The sequence below is a fragment of the Lactuca saligna genome, chromosome 6 (assembly GCF_052625555.1).
Source record: "Lactuca saligna cultivar CGN05327 chromosome 6, ASM5262555v1, whole genome shotgun sequence".
NCBI lineage: Eukaryota > Viridiplantae > Streptophyta > Magnoliopsida > Asterales > Asteraceae > Lactuca > Lactuca saligna.
In genome coordinates this window covers 2,593,059-2,613,581 of record NC_136422.1, presented here as the reverse complement: position 1 = coordinate 2,613,581, position 20,523 = coordinate 2,593,059, and the positions used below count along the sequence as shown (strand labels likewise).

General features: G+C 36.9%; 5 protein-coding genes across 6 annotated transcripts; 2 read left to right on the top strand and 3 right to left on the bottom strand.

Moving 5' to 3' along the window:
* Positions 1-359: 359 nt before the first annotated feature.
* On the bottom strand, positions 360-1,721 carry LOC145000749 (akuammiline synthase 1-like). Its single transcript, XM_078960019.1, has one exon. It carries the CDS (start codon positions 1,719-1,721, stop codon positions 360-362), a length of 1,362 nt encoding a protein of 453 aa, XP_078816145.1.
* Positions 1,722-8,470: 6,749 nt separating this feature from the next.
* Positions 8,471-9,286, bottom strand: LOC145000748 (uncharacterized). Its single transcript, XM_078960018.1, has one exon. The coding sequence runs from the start codon at positions 9,284-9,286 to the stop codon at positions 8,471-8,473; it is 816 nt and encodes a 271-aa protein (XP_078816144.1).
* A 2,303-nt stretch (positions 9,287-11,589) lies between these two features.
* On the top strand, positions 11,590-13,230 carry LOC145000885 (putative xyloglucan endotransglucosylase/hydrolase protein 30). The gene is made up of 4 exons (XM_078960184.1): positions 11,590-11,979; positions 12,072-12,172; positions 12,374-12,582; positions 12,662-13,230. The coding sequence occupies exons 1-4, from the start codon at positions 11,685-11,687 to the stop codon at positions 13,173-13,175; spliced, it is 1,119 nt and encodes a 372-aa protein (XP_078816310.1). The 5' UTR covers positions 11,590-11,684; the 3' UTR covers positions 13,176-13,230.
* A 545-nt stretch (positions 13,231-13,775) lies between these two features.
* Positions 13,776-15,967, bottom strand: LOC145001464 (syntaxin-22-like). Its single transcript, XM_078960833.1, has 7 exons — positions 15,528-15,967; positions 14,966-15,059; positions 14,726-14,865; positions 14,575-14,649; positions 14,340-14,497; positions 14,013-14,113; positions 13,776-13,906 (listed from the first exon to the last, which is right to left on the bottom strand). Exons 1-7 carry the CDS (start codon positions 15,722-15,724, stop codon positions 13,841-13,843), a joined length of 831 nt encoding a protein of 276 aa, XP_078816959.1. The 5' UTR covers positions 15,725-15,967; the 3' UTR covers positions 13,776-13,840.
* A 1,926-nt stretch (positions 15,968-17,893) lies between these two features.
* LOC145003253 (binding partner of ACD11 1-like) lies at positions 17,894-20,055 on the top strand. Of its 2 annotated transcripts, none has more exons than XM_078962388.1 (5): positions 17,894-18,086; positions 18,866-18,991; positions 19,059-19,134; positions 19,293-19,370; positions 19,458-20,055. In XM_078962388.1, the coding sequence occupies exons 2-5, from the start codon at positions 18,954-18,956 to the stop codon at positions 19,845-19,847; spliced, it is 582 nt and encodes a 193-aa protein (XP_078818514.1). In that variant the 5' UTR covers positions 17,894-18,086; positions 18,866-18,953; the 3' UTR covers positions 19,848-20,055. The 2 variants fall into 2 exon arrangements, with proteins under 2 accessions (XP_078818514.1, XP_078818513.1); XM_078962387.1 differs by having other exon boundaries at positions 17,895-18,086; positions 18,866-18,969.
* The last annotated feature ends 468 nt before the right edge of the window (positions 20,056-20,523 follow it).

Here is a 20,523-nt window from a genome sequence, read left to right as displayed (position 1 = left end):
AGTGAAGTATGTCCAACCACCCAAATTCATTTGGGTTCCTAAAATCTCCTTTTAAGTTTTGACAAATAAGAAAGACTCTAAAATTCTCAAAAACTCATACTTCACTCTTATGTCAGACATATTCTCACAACCACTTTATTAGTTAACTTTATTTCCAAATCCTCATTTTTTTTTTTATTTTGAACCACAAATCTATTCTAAATTTAAACTATTTCTTAATTCAACATATATCCATAACGGGACTTGAACCCTCGACCTCAAAAAAGGGAAGGCAACACCTGACACCGATGGGCTAGAAGCTCATTGATAGAAAGGGGCTTATTACATTGGGAAATATGGCTTAAAATCTATAAGAGAAACTAGAGAAAGGCAAGAAGCTCAGGGTCACTTTGAATAATCTCCATGTCTTGCTTTCCCAAACACACGAATGCTTCAATACCATCTCCGTTTGGAGAATCCATGAGAATAAAGCTATTCTTCCTTAGATCTCCGGCAATGGCTACTTTTATTGGCTTTCCCCACCCAAAATCAATCTCATATGCAGGATACCTACACAAGCTTGTACAAATATAGCTGACACTAAGTTTTCTTTGGTGCTCTTCTAAAGCAGGTTTCGAACACATTTGCGAAATCAGACCAAAGGTAGTTGCAATATTCGGTAGACTTTGGAATTCCATCTTTTTCATCTTGAACTCACTGATGAATGCCTCTGGCTTCATTTCACTTTCGTTGTTTGTTACAATATCACCTATCATGAAGAGATTTCCCATGCTGTTTTCAGGCAATGGCTCGATCATTTTACCTCTTATGTTCGTTAAATGACTAACACCAGTAGGTTTGAAAGAGCCTGAAGGGTTATTTTTCATAGCTGCTTTCACAGCACACTTATAAAGTAACCAATTCAAAACTTCAACACGGGTAGGGTTCGTGATGGGATTTCCAGATTCGGCAGTCATGGTTTTCACTTTGAGTTTCAGGTCGTTTATCTTTGAATTTGGAAACATGAAACTCCTAGTGACACAATCGTTCGATCTTTCAAGGGACAAACCTTCATAATTTATGTTCATGTATTCAAGCGATATAAACAGTGGGTCGATGGGAGATTCATGTTTCTCCACTCCGGAGCAAAACCTTGTCATTTTAGCCCAATCATTTATTAAAGTGGCCAAACTGCATGCGTCTGCTATTTTGTGGGACAACGACACTGCCACTGCTACTCCTCCACATTCAAAATGGTTGACCTGAACCGCTAGTGGTATCACTTTGTCACTTTCAAGATCATGATCTCCACGGTTTGACTTGTCGTTTACTAGACCATGTGGAAAGAACTGGTCAAGATCTTCATGCTTCGAGTTCTGAAGGAAATCCGATAGTGTTCTATCGACAGATGCTTCAAGAAACTCAGCTCCTTCATCGTTGCAATCAACACATGCTGGTGCAACTTTTGCATGCCTACCAGCAAAAGGGTAATACTTTGTTAATGTTTGAGATAATGAGTTCTTCAAGTCAAGCGTTTTATCATGAGAAGTACGATCAATGCCGGTGTTTGGGTAGAAAGTAACCATCGGCATAAATGTGTTCACAGACATCTGATCAAGCAACGAAAGATTGTAGGTTTTGAGGTGAGATGGGGTCGGAGAAGAGGGTTTGATGATTTCTTTAGAGACGATTGTGTGAAGCTGCCTTCTACCAAATCTTATCAGACTGCTTATCATCGTCATCTTTGTGAAAAGTAATGGGTTTTTGATCGATGATATTATCCTAGTAATTTATCATGTCATATATATATAGCCATAGTGAGGGCGGATCTAGGATGACCGAAATAATTTTTTTTTAGGATTGAAAGTTTGATTTTGCCACCATAAATTCTTGAAAAAAATATAAACAAGTATATAACTTTAGATGCGCCGATTGCTGAGGCCGTAAAAGAAGATTCAATGGAGAAAAGTGACGAAAAGACAGAAAATTGAGAACAAGAAAACTCTGCAGATTGGCATCTAACGCCGCTTGATCTCTTGAGAATACTACATGTTAAAATGCAAGCTGATGCATAAGAAAATGATATGTCTTCGTTGATGTCTGTAAATTCATAAAGGTACTACTTGGAGTGGACTCGGCATCCCCTCCGCATGAGTTGAGTTCGGCAAGCACACTACCTAACTCGTCTTTGTAGAGGAGAGAGAGTGTTATTTTACCAAAAAATAATAATTTTTATTATCACTTTTTTTTTTTTTTTTTAAATATTCATTTTCTTTTACCAAAAATTCAAGTATTTTACAATTTCTCAACGAAAATAAATACAAACATATATCTTCTTTTCAGCCACACTCAAAACTTCAATATTAAGGATGAACTGGAACCGGAACCACAACCAGAATCGGATGTAATAAAACGGTTAGGTTAGCGGTTCTCTACTTATAGGAAAATCAGTATCAGTTCGGTTCCACAAAAAACTGATTAAAAAACCAAAACCAGTTTTTAAGATTCCGATACTCACTCATATGAAGTCATAATTATATGATTTTTTTCCAATATGTAATTTAGTGTTTGTACTTCATTTTAGACTGTAAAAAAAATCATATTTTGATTAAATATTGAATCATATACACAAGCCCCGGAATATATCAATGATGCGTTTTTTATGTTTCAACATGTTTTTTATTTTGTCCTGGTTTTTAAAATATCGTAATTCATTAATATGAATTATTTGATTTTTTTTCCAATGTGTAATTTAGTGTTTGTACTTAATTTTAGACTGTAACAAATCATATTTTGATAAAATATTAAATCATATACAAACTCAGCAAGACAACATATCAATGTTATGTTTTTTTCTATTTCAATATGTTTTTTTATTTTGCCTCAGCTTTTAAAATAATGTATTTACTTGTATGAAGTCGAAATTACTTGATTTTTTTTTCCAACATGTAATTTAGTGTGTGTACTTCATTTTAGACTATAAAAAATTCATATTTTAGTTATATGGAATTAAATACAAGCCCTGAAATACAATATATCAACATATCAGCATGTTTTTTTTTATTTGTCATGGTTTTTAAAATACTATAACCCACTCATATGAAGTTAGAATTACTTGGATTTTTTCCGACATATAATTTAGTGTTTGTACTTCATTTTAGAATGTAAAAAGTCATAATTTGATTACCTGTTAAATCGAACACAAGTTTGGAAAGACAACATATCAATGCAGCATTTTTTTCATTTTTTAATATGAAAGTTTAATTGTCTTTTATTTTTTGGAAGCCAACTAAACTACATGTATTTATTATGAATGGCATCATCATTAGTTTCAACTTATTTATAGTCGGTTCTTGTTCGGAAAAATAACCGAAAAACCAGGACCCGAATCGGAACTGGACCAACCCGACACCGACACTGCAACCAACGTTCCAATTCCCAGTTCTTATTCTTATGATATCGCAATAGCAGTTCTGGTTCTGAACCAGTCCGGTTCCAAAGTAGTGTTTGTCAATGAAAGTGAGAGGTGGATAGTGGCAGTAGGAATGGATGGTGTTGGATGAAGAAAATGACCGAAATATATCTTAAAGGTAAATACAAAAAAGTGAAAGTATAATATATATACAAAAAAAAAAAAAAAAAAAAAAAAAAAAAAAAAAAAAACATTAATATATAATATTAGTTTTATTCTCATAACAACCATAAGCAAATAAAGAAAAAGAAAAATGTATCTCTATCTGCTTGCAGCGGATAGAGATACTTTCCCATTTATTATGTAGCATAGGGTAGCATGGGTCATCCTTAAATTTTCCCGTTAAATGTAAATGTTTTGAAAAATCATCAAAAATCTGTTAGAAATTCGCCACAAATCCGTTAGCAATCTATCACAAAGTCTAATAATTGTGAATTTTGTGTAAATTTGTCGGTTTAGTGACGATTTTGTGACGGAAAAGGTCTTCGAAAATGAGTATCTTTCTAATAGTGCAACCCCTAAAATTTGTATGCAACCCTTGATTTTTTTTTCTGGGTCCGCCACTAACTGCAAGTGTGTTGTGCCTCTTCTACTTCTCGATCTCTTAAACCCACTATTTACTCTTCTTGTGCCATAAATACACATCCACCATTGGACTTGTTATTATTAAGGATTACAAATAACAATAAACTAGGATAATTTATTGCATCTTGATTACAACATTTTATAAAATCTATTGTTCAACCCTACTCATTGGGTGTGTTCATATGGAGCGTTTGAGAGCTTCTAGCTTTTAGAATTTGACAAAACGCTCCATTTTGAACAGAAAGTATCATTTAGCATTACAAGCTTCAAGCGTTTAATTTAAACAAAATGGTACAAATCCAAATGATACTTCATATAGTGTTTAACAAAATGTTATAAGCTACATGCTAACTGCTACAAGCTACTCGTTACCAACTAGTTTTGTCGAACAAGCTCATTATTTTATATGAATTGATAATCCAAAAAATCAAAAGAGATTACAAGACTAATATGATTTACAAACAAATCCTACCTTGTTCATTTTATGTTCTGGAAAGGCAATATAATGGCAGAAAGAAAATGAAGCTTTTTTATGTACGCAACTTCTTCTCCATCTTGAGATCAATCTCCCTCTCTCTAGCTCTGGCAATCATGTCGTCCAGCGTTTTACAACTGGACCGGCTCACAAACATGCGGATGTCACTCCGCAACATCTCATGATAACGGGCCTTCTTCATCTCCTCATCGGCTGCATACTGAGGAACAAGAAGGGCCCTCTCCCTGAACTTGGTGGTGATCTCCGCCACTGTCTCTGTAGTCTGGGTAAGGTCCTGAAACTCCCTAGCTAACTGCTGCACCTCAATGACCGGTGCAAACTCCGCCCTGAACCTGGTAGAGAAATCAGCCCAGGTCATGGCATCCAATGCCGCATCATCCCCGATGGCATGTCCGACCTCCTCCCACCAATCCCGTGCCCTGTCCTTCAGAAGACAGGACGCCAATCTGACCTTGTCCCCCTCGGGACACCTGCTAGTGCGGAAAGCGTTGGCCACATCCGCCAACCATCTAGTACTCGCTATGGGGTCCCGCGCCCCATGATAGTCTGGAGCCCCGCATGCCCTGAACTCCCTGAACGTAAGTGTGCGCGACCCCATCACGGCCGCCATCTCAGCACGGAAAGTACTCAATCTCTCATCCATCAGCTCTAAAATACCCTCCTTGATCGAACCGAAGATCACAGGAGTCTGCTCTAGTATGATGCGGGTAACCTCAGAAGAAAGGAACTCTCTAGTCTGCTCATCCATCTGCCCGACCTCCGGGCCTGATCCCGATCCTGATCCCCCTCCGGCATCTGAGCTGCCGACTGCTAGTCTCGGACGCAAAACTACCATTCTGAAACATTTCATAACAACATCAGAACATTGAAATATCTCAATGGATCATGATACTACTACTAGCTTCCTGGTCTTGTCTTGGCCTTCCTTGATTCGAGTACGGATCCTCTTCTTTCAGTAGTACGGGCCCATACTACCTTCCACATCTATCCGTACCTTCCTCAAGAACTGCCTTGACTCCACCAAGTCACTTCTACTACTGCCATTCTCTGCTACTCTCATCCTAGGCTTGCCCTAGGGAAACCTCAAGCTCAACACGACTGGTTCTCAGCTGCTGTAGGTCTCCTCATAATGCCAGCTAGCCACCACCTAAACACCATCACATGTGATGAGGATCAGATAATCCTTCAAGTAAAAGATCTGTCCCTACAACGGTTGGACTCAAACAAGAGTTGCGCAATAGGGCCAGTTCCAGCACTCTGGGATTATTCAAACCTGATCACATGTGGTGTGACGTGTTCACCTAATGGCTAACTCCCACTACTCAGAACCCCACAAAGCACGAAGCAAGCAGCATTCGGACAAGGGAAACAGACTCGGGCAAAACTATTCTTATAACAAGAAACTGCACTAACATAGGATGCTAAGCTCACACTATCAGGCATAACCTAAACAGGCTATCCTACTGTTGTCTACTCAATTCTAGCATGCAATACTCATAAAGCTGTAACACATAAGCAGGCACATAAGGCATTCTCCTAGATCCTTAGCCCTGTACTAGCATGCTGTTCTACTGAAACTGAAACTGAACAAATAACTTGTATGGGTAATTTGGGAGTACTTACTTGAGCTCGGCTGACCGCATGCACACACCTCTATCTTGTTAAAAACAATTCTTTCTTTCTAAGTGCTTTCAAAATTCTTTTTGTAAAACATTTTTATTTTACTAAAATCTTTTATTTCCCTTAGTTTGAGTCCAGATACACCCGGAAGTGTATCCGAATCCCTCAAACCAGGGCTCTGATACCAACTTGAAACGACCCAAAAACACGACCCAAAAATTTTCGTTTTTCAATATAATCAAACCATAATATAAGTATCATAACATAAAACATACGCGATGTATCCCCAAACGTAATAAAATATTGTGCGGAAATCTGTATCATACTACATCAATCCAAAACATCAAAAGACATCCCCAGGATAAAAGCTATGTTGTGGTGTGTGCGATGCTGTCACCCCGAGCTCTTCCCTTTGCTTGCGGAAGTACCTGAAACCAAACTGAAACTGTAAGCACGAAGCTTAGTGAGCTCCCCCAAACTACCACATACCATACAATAACATATAAACACATATTGGGCCTTGCCCACTGCATCGGGCCGAAGCCCGGAAACTGCATCGGACCGAAGTCCGGAACTGACTGGGACCTTGTCCCCTGCATCGGACCGAAGTCCGGAACTAACTGCATCGGACCGAAGTCCGGAACTGACTGACTGAACATGGCATAGCATAACACATCAACTAGCATAACACATATACGACATGCTACATCGGGCCGTGGCCCGGAACACATAATACTTAACACATAAAACATAGCACACAAATCCTGTCCGAGCCACGAAGGCATCGAACATACTAACTACTGCATCGGACCTAAATCCGAAAACTACTGCTAACTGAACGGGCCGATATTGTGGCCTTAGACCCGTTCCTACTGGAAGGAAACTCACCTCGTAAGCTGGCTGCTGAGTGTGTGGCTCGGGAAGCTAACGGCTGCTGCTCCTGAATCTCCTCGGCTACAAGTCCATAAACACGCTCAATCAAATACTAAACACTGCGCTTGGGGTAGAATGACTCTTTTACCCTCGGTCAAAGTCAACTCTCTTTTGGGCTGACTTGCCGAGTTGGGCCACCCAACTCGCCGAGTCCTACTCTCACTTTTCACTCTTACTTGCTGCTACTCGTCGAGTCTGGCATCGACTCGACGAGTACCCTCTTGATCCAAGAACTCAGACAATCTTCATCCGACTCGCCGAGCCGGATGAACAAACTCGACGAGTTGTTCTTGATCCCAAGAAGATTGCCTTGGACTCGCCGAGTTGATGAACAACTCGCCGAGTCCCTTCATCACTGAGTTCACCCTCAACTCGTTGAGTCCACTCTCTAGCTCACTGGGTTCACTCGACACTGGTAAAAATGAAGGAATCGGGAACTCGCGACCCAACTCGCCGAGTCGTTCTTCCGACTCGCCGAGTTGCCACCATGCAACTGATTTTTTACTTGATTTTGTTTGAATCCAATGCATACAATTGATAGATCTGAGTCCAATAAGCTGATTTACCACGTAAAGTTTCCAACTTTACGTGTACAACCTCATGAATAAGGGAAATAAGGCTAAAAGATGCATAACATGGGTAGATCTATGGTTATCATGCAATATAACTCCAAAAAGACAGTAGATCTGGGCTCTACAACACCCCAACATTCAGATCCATAACTATTTCGACTTAATAAGACGTTCATGCAAGTGTAAGGCTTGGAACAAGCATCAACTAGCTCTTAGGAGAGCTCTAATGGAAGTTTAAAGCATATAACAAGATGGAACTCCGAAAATACCTCAATTAACTCTGATTTGGCCTTGGATCTTTGCACTACAACACTTTTCCTTGCTTCTTCCTTCTTCTCCTTCTTCACACCTTCACAAAATGGCACCAAAACACATATAAGCTCTTCAAGGGAGGTTTAGGGTTCTAACATTGCGTTCTCAGGGTGAGGGAGGCGAGAATGGGGGCTATAAGGTGGTATAAATAGTGGGCAACCCGGGGATTTAGGGTTTCACCCAGACGGATGGACTCGCCGAGTCAGGGATATGGACTCGCCGAGTCCCCGGCTCACGCGTGCCCTCAGGCGCGACCCTACTCGGCGAGTCAGGCTATGAACTCGCCGAGTCCCTCTTGTAAAACTCACTATAATTACCAATAAATCAACATACCGGGAACGGGTCGTTACAATTGCCAATCATCTTCCCCGAACGCAGATCATGAAATACACAAAAATCACAAAGGAAAATTACTTGACTGTTTTAATCTTTTGATAATTTTCTCACAGACAAAAGATTATATTTTAAATGTGGCACGTGAAGGAATGATTTTAAGTGAAGTCATTGAAACTTTGTATCACCCATTCCTATAACTGGTAAAACAGTGCCATTTGCCACACATACACCAGGCTCATCACCACATGTTCTATAGTTACTTAAGTTTCTACAATCTCCGGTCATATGATCAGAGGCACCGGTATCAACAATCCAGTCATCTAAATCTATTTTCTTTGTTAACAGAGACATTTTTATGTTACCGTGATGCGTAGTTGCTGTTTTAGGGGTTGATTCAGGTGCTCCAGAGCATTGTAATTCACGGAGAAGGGACTTTAGAGTCTCCATTTTTTGTGGAGTAAGTTTGTTGATGTCGGAGCTTAGTGGATGGGGTTGCTCGACTACATGAGCAGAAAGATTTTCTCTACACTGGCTTCGTGACTTCCAATCCTTTGGCTTTCCATGTATTTCCCAACAGGTTGCCTTCGTATGGAAAGGTTTCTTGCAATGTTCACACCAATGACGAGCATTCTTGTTTGCCTTATGATTTTGAGAATGATAAGACATAAGGGTTGATCTTTGCGGTTGTTCTTCCGGAAAAATGCCCACGTTTGATGTGAGCATAACTCTACGTCGACTTTCTTCTCTACGAACTTCAGAAAAAACTTCTCTAAGCGAAGGTAGCGGTTTGACTCCAAGAATACGCCCTCTTACTTCATCAAGATCCTTATTAAGTCCTTGAAGAAAATCAAAAACTCTGTCTTTTTCAAGCATTTGATTATATGTGTTTCCATCATCACTACACTTCCAAGGAATAGAATAGAATAAGTCCATATTATGCCATAAATCAACTAACCGGTTGTAATACTCAGTAACTGTCATTGTTCCTTGGCGAGTGGATCTTAAGATTGATCGAATTTCGAAACACTGAGATGTGTTTTCAAGATCTGAGTACATAGCTTGGACACCTTTCCAGATTTCGTGGGCGCTGTTGTAGAATAAAAATGTTCTGCCAATTCATGCCTCCATGGAGTTGATAAGTAATGCCATGATAATGGAGTTTTCTGCTTCCCATTGTGGATAACCCGCATCATCTTGTTTTGGTTGACAAGTTTCACCGGTAAGGTAGCCTACTTTCCCTTTCCCTCGGATGACCAGCAAAACAGATTGATACCATTCTCTAAAATTCAACCCATTTAGTTTGTGTTGGGTGATTTGCAGAGTATGTCCGAGGTCAGGAGTAGAAAGGGGAGTGGATTTTGCTGCAGATAAAGCAAAATCGCTTGTGACATCGGATTGGTTTCCCCCGGCCATAAATAGTTTAGTTTAGAGAGAAAAAAAACTTAGGAAATAAAAGAGAGATGTTTGATCAGGTCTAGGATGGACCTGCTTTGATACCATGAAACAAAAGATGAAAAAATTTTCAGTCAATTTTCTTATTCACATCACAACTGTTTATATATAGGGAAGAAATAGCCTAAACTAGGAAAGAGATAATCTACTATAATTATAGAATTAAGGTCTTAAAATACATCTAATATAATGATAATTAGAGAGCTAATTTAGGCCAATATACAACTCTTAAATATAGCAGTCAACAGTTGTATAAGGTACAGCTGTAATATTTCCAACAATAACAACTTAAAAAACATAGTGGAATGTTATTTCATATCCAAAACCTTATGAAGCTATTTATTTTTCATTGGTGACCCTCTGATAACTTAGAAAACTAGTATAGGATTCTGGTCGTTGACTATAGCCGGGCTTCGACCACTTTGGAATGGTATGTCATATTCTTGAATACGAAGAACAGTCACGGATGTGAAGAACATTGTCGGTGTTGTGAAGAACATTGTCTGAAATGCGGAGAACGGTCTATAATATACTCTGAAATGATGGCCCAAGCAACATAACTAACTTGGGTTGGCTCGATATTAGGCATGAAGATTCGTTCAAGACCTCTCTTACTATGTCATAAACGCATGGCATTGGTGTCGATATTTGGCATTGGTGTCGATATTCTGGTAAGCTACAACACAAATCGACATACAAGCCACCTTCCCGACAGTCGTGCTTTTGTAAGTGTCTATGTTCCTATTAGCGTGGAATATGACCCTTTGCTTATGTGTTATATGTTTTAACAAGAATTACAAACCCACAAAGTAGAGGAAATGTTTTATCAGATCGACGAGTACAAGTTCACCTTTGGGAGTAATTTTTCATCTTATTATCTATTATATTTTGGTGATGATTTCTCAGCTTCAGAGTCCGATTATGAGTTTTAGTTATGATTGTTTCCTATGATTAAAATGAAGAACTTGGTTTGTGTTGGAATATATAAAGAGTGTATTTGATAAAATCAATGGATGAGTTGTCGAACGAGGATACAACGCATGTAACTTTCTTTACCCAATGCTCAACGCCTTGCATTTATTTATTGTGTCCACTATCCACTTTTTTTGTCTTCGATAGATCGTAGTTTATCCTACATTTGTCACCTAACTCACTTAGACTGTCAGTTATTTGCATTATACTTCTTTGGTTTCTATTATCTTCCTCATAAATTCAGAGGTACCCCGAAACCTTATCTCAGAGGTTGAAAGACAGTTAGCAGTGGGAATGAATTTCGCCCAATCGAAATACATTTTCAAAAAATGGATTAATGATTTTTGCTTTGGAATATGTCATTAATGGTTTTTGGTGTGAATTATGTTAAGATCAAAAATGATTTAAATAACACATGAATATATAGATAGATGGGCATTCTACCGAATTTGAGTGGTATAGGAGAAGTCATAAATTGGTATGTGAAGATAAAATGGTAGATATGCCTTTGGTAATTTAATTTCATTTATTGTTAGGTAGGTGGTGTGAGACAACATTAGAAAAGAGATTTTTACACATACAACTTATTTATAACCTTTATTTTGAAAAAAATAATAATAATAATAATAATAATAATGCTAACTCATGGATATGAACTGTAGTAAAGTCTGGAAAATAATGTTTTGGAGAAAATAATGATTTTGCAAAAACCCAAACACTTTGTTATTTTTGTTAAAAACCTAGTTTATTTAGCAAATTTGAAAGGAAAAAAAAAAAAAAAAGTAAAAGTTATTTGAAGGGCAGTTTGGTCTTTGTACACCGTTGCGACTACCAACAACAAAAAAAAAGTTCATCCTCGTTGAATTCTGGGTCTTTCTTTTCCTTTTCACGCTCCGTATGAGGATGCATCATGCATGCATGCATATAGATTTGTATGCTAAAATCCAGATAAAATATGGATCATAGATATCGCCGTGTTAATCGCCATCGTCGCCGGAGACAATGTTCTTCTCCGTCATCGGAGACAAAAATAACCTTGTTGACGTCGTCCTCCTCCCTCCACCACCTCCTATTGTTTATCTTATGCGTTAACCATATTTCTAGCGGATATAATCCTATAAATATGGCGATGGCTTTTGACCTGAACACCATAACCTTCGATCAAGGCTACGCAACTCTGTTCAGCGACTTCAATATCGATCGATCTGACGACGACCAGAGCGTCCGACTCATCCTCAATCGTCAATCTGGTATGTCAAGTTCAGAATTCAAAGAGAAATAATGCTCTTTTGTTTGTGAATATTTGATGGATTGATTACATTTTATGAATGAATGAATGCAGGTTCTGGTATTATATCGACCGATTATTACAATTATGGATTCTTCAGTGCGAAAATCAAATTGCCAACGAAGTACACCGCGGGAATCGTAGTCGCCTTTTATGTATGTAATTCATCATCGCCTGATTTCGATTTCGTTTTACTTTTCCTCATCAACATTTTGTGATCTGATTTGAGAAAATTAGGGCAAAATTCGGTAAAAAAAAAAACACGTTAGAACAGAGTTTTAGTAGAAGAACAACTGATCAGTTTAATCTATTGCTCAAATTTGATGATCAGATGAGAATCGAATATTCTGGTGCAGACATCTAATGTAGATATGTTCACCAAGACTCATGATGAGTTAGATTTGGAGTTTTTGGGAAACGTAAGAGGGAAGCCATGGAGGTTTCAGACAAACATCTACGGTAATGGTAGCACAAGCCGTGGTCGTGAAGAGAGATACCGGTTGTGGTTTGATCCAAGCAAAGAGTTTCATCGCTACAGCATTCTTTGGGCACGAAACAAGATCATGTAAGTTATATCTTACTTCAATTAATTTCTTGACTCATGTTGATTTGTTTGAATTTCTGAGGATTTTGTTTTTCTTCAGATTTTACGTTGACGAAATCCCAATAAGAGAAGTTCTACGTGACGAGAATATGGGAGGCGACTATCCATCAAAGCCGATGTCATCATACGCCACCGTATGGGACGCCTCTTCATGGGCCACTAACGGTGGCCGGAATAAAGTGGACTACCGATTCGAACCCTTTGCCGCCGAGTTCCGGGATCTGGTCCTCCAAGGTTGTCCGGTGGACCCCACGGACGCCACCTCCACCAACTGCCTTGACGCCCTTGATGAACTGGAATCGTCGGAGTTCGCCACGATTACTCCCCGGCAGCGGCTAGCCAAGAAGTGGTTCCGGGAAAAGTATATGTACTACAGTTACTGCTATGACCGGTTAAGGTACCCTTCTCCATTTCCAGAGTGCTTGTTAATTTCTTCCGAACAGGATTTGTTTAAGAATAGTGGGAGGCTAAAAACCCGGCAAAAGTTTCATCGGAGGCGCCGCCCTCGTCGCGGCCCACGCCCACGCCGGCCCAATACAACAGCCGTATATTAGCCCTCATGTAAAACTTGCCATTAATTGTATTATGTTTGTAACATACAATACATTACTACATGAATAATTGTATACATATTATATAACGTGTTCAATTACTTGGTCTATTTTAATTAGATATACATCCAAAAACCCACAATGTTTTATTTTTTATTTTGGGGCTCATGGGTATACAATAATATATATATATATATATATATATATATATATATATATATATATATATATATATATATATATATATATATATATATATATATATATATATATATATATATATGTTAGAAGTTTGACCCAATCAGCAACTAGCCTCTTAATGTGGACAACTTGACTTAATCTTAATAAACCTATATAGCATTTGAATAACATTGGGTTTAAATTATTGAATCTTTTGTTGTACATCATTGGAATTTGAAAGAAAGCTTTAATAAAGGAATGTATAATTAATTGTTGCAACTTTGATGGTAAAAAAAGGTTATAAAGCTTTGTGACCATAATTTATGGAAGACAAAGATTAATTAATTGTTGCAATGGTGAAAAACAAGGAAGATGAACCAATGATATTGTGAATTTTACAGAAAGAATCCCTGCAAACAAATATAATTTTCAAGTAGGTTATATATTTATTGTAATCACACAATCAATCCTTGTACAATCTTTTAGGCTCAAAATGCAAGTATCGTAATCAGAATCAGAAGAACAATTCCCACTATCACCAAAAGCAAGCAAGTCTGCACACACACACCAAAAAAAAAAAAATTAAAATTAAAACCCTCATCAACACAATAACAAATAACATTACTTAACCAAAAAAACATATATATATTAACAATTTACCATTGAAGAATTTGCTTTTTGAGTTTTGGATGCTTTTGAAAGCTGGATTCTTGCTTGTGCAGTTGCAGCATGAGAATTCTCAATATTTGACCCGATATCATCTGAAAAAACCAAACATCATGTGATTTACTTTCCTTAACTATAGCATTGCACTTTTGTTTTTTTTTTTTCATTACAACATTGTACTTTCAAGGTATTCCTTATTAGGAGATTGTAATTTGAATTACAATGACATGGCACATGTGATTGTCCACATACATAGGATGGGTCCATGTGCATGTTAGTCCAAAAAACAAGTGAGAAAAGAGAAACTCATGCTCTACTTACCAATCATGGCTCCTTGTTCATGAACCAAAACAGCAAGATCTTTAAAAATCTCATTTACTTCCCCAATTTGATTCTGTATTTCTTGAATCCCCTGTTCTCTTTCCTCAATTATCGCCTCATTAAAAGCAATCTCATTGTCCAATAACAATACCTCCTGTCTACACAACACAAGAAAAAACTCATCAAAATAATGATGACGTGGCCATAAAGGGTAAAACGAAGAACAACACCTCACCTTCTAGATTCCACAAGAAGTGCACGTTGTTCAGGGTTTTTGTCTGAGTTTATATCGATTTCACTGGCTGCATAACTGCAAATAAAATCATAATAATCTGTTAATTCTCAAAGTTAATTTGTAGTTCAATTTATGTGAATTGGAGATTTACCTTGAAGGAAGAACAGCTTGAGGAACAAAAGGAGTGTAAGCTGTCTCTCTTTCAGCTGAGAGGCGTTGAGCTTTTTGGAATTCTTTTAGAACTGCTTGAAAATCTTTTGCAAGTTTAGCATCTGTAATCTTTTTGCTAGTCTGCATACAAACAAAAACAAGAATCAATCACCATGAAAGGAGTGTAAATTTTTTTTTGATGTGTTTGTGTATGAGAATTGAGAAGGAATCAATTACTTACACTAACTTCAGCACGATGATCTGTTTCACTAGCTTGTTTGAGTTTCTCTGAAGTATCCTTCACCAATTGCCCAATATGTAGTCTTGTTTTGTGCCTATTGTTTGAGTAAACTCATTGTCAATATTCATCACGTAATTTATCTAATCTTTTGACACCAATTAATGATTTCAATAGTTTTAGCAAAAAGATGATTTGAACACTGTTTCAGTTATTAACAGATCCTAGTAGAAATTGAAATTGTATGCTTCGGTTCGTTAATAATCTGATTTTAGAAGGGATTTAAAAGCTACCCCATGAATGACTACTGTTTGTGTTCTATAAACATGTTTGCCATAACCTGTAAGCTCGATTTGCAATTCAATTGTATGTCAACAGCACCTATAATTCTCTGATTACTCATTCAGTGGTTGAACAAATTATACCAATTCAAATCTAATTGTCGGTGGCTGAGAACAATTATACAAAAAAAAAAAAAAAAAAAAAACTAAGGGTTTTAGATCAAATTGCAATCGACAACCCTAAACAGACTATAATCGAAGAAAATTTATAGAATAAGACGTACAGTTTTTCTCGAAGTTCGGGGGTATCTTTAGGGGTACCAAGGGTGTTGACTAGCCGCTGAAACGAGGAGACGGCGGTGTTGATCTGGAAAATTCCGGAAGCAATAGCTTGGGTCGGATCTTGTTTCCTAACGCCATTTGCGTATGCCCCTCGTCTTGAATTGAATTGGCGACCGGCTTCAAGATCTTGAAAGCTCATCTTACCTTATACCTAATAACTTGTGTATCCCTCGAATAAACCCTAAACTTGGAGATTTGATGCGAATCCTACGACAAAGAATTAGTCGATTGAGATGAAAAACCCTAACGATCGAGCAGGGTGGTCTGTCTCGATCGAAAGGGTGAAGATTGTAAGCGGGTTTGGCAATCGGCGTGACGTGAGGGCTGATGAAGAATTATTTAGCGCAATTTGGGGGAGAATTGCCGCAAAAGCAATGATATAATGATATCAAAGAGGGGATACGTGGTTGTATGTATTTGACGCCGGCGCGTGAAAGTCAGACCGAAAGGGACACGTCGGCGGTGCGTAGCCAAGAGTTATCAAGTATTTATTTTGTTTATTGGAAGCTTCGAATGGCATCACATTTAAATTTATATGTGTGTATAAATATGCATTTAATCGTTATCTATTTGGTTTTATCAAATCATATAAAAGTTACAAAGTAGAGAGTCTATATAAATCCGACCCAAGCTGCATGGGAAGTCTATATAAATCGTGTGTGAGTTTGAATCATATACCTTCTCAAAGAAATTTTGTATAGTGACGCATTACTTATAATTGTTAGGTTATAGTTTTTAAACCTTAAAAAAAATTAAAATCAAGTCGTTTTCTTGCAAAGATAGAAGAAAATCTTTCGCTTTCACATACCATAATGCTTTGTTGGTGTGGTTTTCACACCAGACCAATATTATCTAATACACTGCATCACAATCATTACATCGAATTTTTGATCGATCCGGCCACTTGGGAGCCTATTGGATGAAGACATGGTCTCTATGGATCCCATCATCACATCGATCAATCAGCTCCGCAAAAGAGAGAGGTGTAGTGATCACTTGAGTGATGGGTATGAAGAAGAAGCAATTAACTAAGAAGAAACAAAAAAACAAAATAGAAAAAATAAATTAAAAAAAAAAAAAAAACAACAACAACAAAAGATAAAAATCAAATCAGAAGAGATGGAATTGGAAAAGAGAGGGATTGCAAAACCTCACCTCTTCATGCACATTCTATTCATTGAATTACGAGATGTCAATCAATATTTACATTATATAATATAAGTGTGACACATTTTGATCAATTTCAATATTGTATTTTAAAATTAAATAATAGTATCTAGTATTATGAATTAATACTCAATTATTTAGTAATACCAAAAACCAACTAGTAGACATATATCAATGATAAATATCCATTGGTTATCACAGAAAACAAAAAGCTATCAAATAATATTAAGAATTAAATACTGTTACCAAGCTTCGACTAGAAATCAAACTGAACATTTGTGATGAGATTTGATTGTAAGAAATGGATAGAAGCAACTATCATGTATTCATACCAAATAAAATTTGTAACATAAATTAAAACCAACATGATGATCATTGAAGAGAAGTAGATGTATCAAATGATCTTGAGAGCCGCTATTTATACTACTCGAAAAGCCCTAGTGACACAAAAATCAAACGAAAACCCTATCATGATTTATGGTGTTTATCCGATTTATAGAGTGTTCTAGAATACTCATGGAGTCAATCCACGAAGTCAATGTTGACCGAGTTGGTCCAACCCATATGCAAAGTGCAAAGTGTACCTAAATCGCACGTCCACAGCTCTGTTAGGCGCGTCTGTTGCTTCGTCCATCCCTTAACCTCTACAAAAGTCTTCGAAGGCGGAAGACAAATGAAGCATTATAAACGCACCTACCATTTCTCCCCACCAATATGGAATCAAAAAAGCCAACCTTACAAAAATTCAATTTTTTTAATACCATCAAAGTCGCCTAACGACTAATAATGATCAACGCTATAAATAAAACTGACTCCGTGAAAACAAACAAAAAAAAAATTTCATACAAAATAATATTATACCCAAACAAGTAAACCCGCACAATAAACAAATATTATCCAACAACATTATTTGGCACACATATAGAAGCAACAAAAAATAGTATAAATCATAAATGGACAAGTCGACAGGGGCTGGTGAAATCGGGCCCATCCAAGAATCCTAGTCCAAACGCGAAACTTGCACTCCACGATCGTACAATCTACTCATGCATCAACAATCAGTACCTCTTGCAATATTATTTGCACCTTTATTTTTTATTTATTTATTTTTTTGTATTTATATGAAATGACGAAATAAACCCACAGCCCCCTTTACCTTTCCCTTTACCATTTCAAAATTCAATACGTTTTCTTAACACAGTCCTACGCTGTCTGAATCGCTAGGTTTTCGGCTACCATTTCGTGTAAATCGGCGCTCCTCCGTCGAACCCGTTGTTTTTACCGAGTTTTTCCTCTTTGATATCTGGATTTCTTATTGAGCTTTCGCAATGTCGGTAAGTGTTAAAAGTACAACGTCTTTGTTGATTTGTTGCTTTCACTATCGGATCTTCTGATTTATTTTTATGATTTGTGACTTTTTTTTTTTAATTTATATGGATCTGTATCAGCTAAACAAGCTTCTCTAAAAGCATGTGAAACATGACAGATTAGTTGAGTTGATTCAATATTGCTGAGCGGTTCTAATTTGGATTTAGCAGAGTAGAAAACTTTGCATCTTTCAAAAAGTTTTCACCTTGGTGTATATTTTGTTCTTTGTCTATAAAAGGATTAAGAAAACGTTTCCTGGATACGATTATACAAAGATGATTTCTTAACCTAGATCGCTATTCATATATCGTTAGCTGAGTTCTTTTCTACATAATAAAACTACGCATCTTTCAGAAGTTTTTTGTTATTATTGGTATACAAGTCTCGATTTCATCATTGCCCAACACTTGTCTAAGATTATGAAAATATCCCCCAAGAGGGATTTGTTGAGATGTCTCCATCAATTAATAAATTACAAAGATATGTTACATTTACATTTTACAATGCGCAATTTTAACTGATGTTAGCTTGTGTGTTTGAGTTTGAGTAGAGTACCTTAAGACAACTGTTTTTGTTAAAAAGTACTCTTTGTGATCAATGCTGATTTTTCTCTCTGAATTTTTTGTTTATGAGTGGATCATATTCTTACACATGGTGTATGCATTTACAACCAAGAGTATCAATTGTCACTTTTTCATTAATGTAAAAGTAAGCATTTAATAACTTTTGGTTGATATTTGTGCAGGTGAAAACTGTTAAAGTTGGCAATCTTTCTTTGAAGGCTTCTACACGAGATGTAAGGGAGTTCTTTTCCTTTTCTGGAGATATTGTATATGTTGAGGTGCAAAGGTTGGTATGCAAGGACATCAAGGTAATTTCCACCTTCAGTTTTTTACGTTATCTGCTTTTAACACCCATTATAATGTTTTATTTTGCAGCGATGATGACTTCTCCCAAAACGCATTTGTCACCTTCACAGATTCACAAGGAGCAGATACTGCTGTTCTCCTTTCAGTAAGCAAGAAAGATTGTCTTTTTATTTTACTTCATATAACATAATGCCACATTAATTTATTTATCATCATAAAACATAAAAACGTTCATGATTCATCATATAATTAAAAAGTCATAAACACATTGAATTATGTTGAGCTAATATGGTTTTGCATTAGGGAGCAACAATAGTCGACATGACTGTCACTGTAACCCTAGCACCAGACTACCGTCTCCCACCAGACGCCACATCAGCAGTAAGAAATCCATTTTCTTTTATATATATATATATATGATTATTTCCATTATTTGTAATCAGAAATAAATAATTTTCCATTTTACAGGCACGTGGCGTTACAGATGGTGAGGAATCTGTTATGAGCAAAGCTGAAGATGTAATCAGCAGCATGCTTTCAAAGGGTTTTATTCTGGGAAAAGATGCGGTTTCCAAAGCCAAATCATTCGATGAGAAGATAGGATTCAGTGAGAAGGTGACCACAGGAACCTCCATGGTCAATGAAAAAGTCAAAGAGGTTGACCAGAAGCTTCAGGTTTCTGAAAAGGCTAAGTCAGCGTATGCAGCCGCTGCTTCATGGGTGACAGACGCTTTTAGTAAAGTGGCCAAATCAGCATCTGAAGTTGGACAGCAAACAAAGGAGAAAGATGACGTGGCACCAACTCAGCAGCCTCCTTCTCCACCTAAGACTTCACAAGCACAAGGTTTGATCCTTTAGTTTAATCCAGGGATCCACCTTTCTTTGTGTACATAGAACTTCATATCATTAGGTTGCTATTTAGTTCTTTCTCTATTATGCTTTTGGAAGTTTTTTTTTTTTTTTTTTTAAAGTAAAATTTATATTGTTATAAGATTGTGTTATGTTGAATTTTAGTAGAATCTATGTAATAGTTAGAAGTATTGATAAAAAGGGTATCCTCATCCAACCGACACATAACAATATAACATGTGGAAATGTTACCCTATTTAGATGGTTTTATTAAGAAACGAAAAAACTATATAATGATTTTCGAAGGAAAAAAGGAACAAGTTATAATTGTTTTTATAAAAAAACAAAGTTATTTAAACAAATAATAACAATTTTCATACTTAAAAAAACTATATATGCAAGAATGGTGCAACCAATAAGAGGTTTCTATGCAGGAAAAATGTTTTTTTTTTTTTTTTTGGGAGTTTTACCTTTAATAAGAAGGCTGTAGCCTGTAGGATGTTTTGTCAAGCTCTTTTGGATTTTTTTTTTTTAATATCTAATTGAGTTATTGCAAATACATGTATCCCATTAATTACACAACAATTTATCTCGTCTTTAATGAAACTTGAAAGGCCTTTTAGATATTTGATAACTAATTGAATGATTTTCTTATATTCTACAAACATACCAAAATACTGTTCAC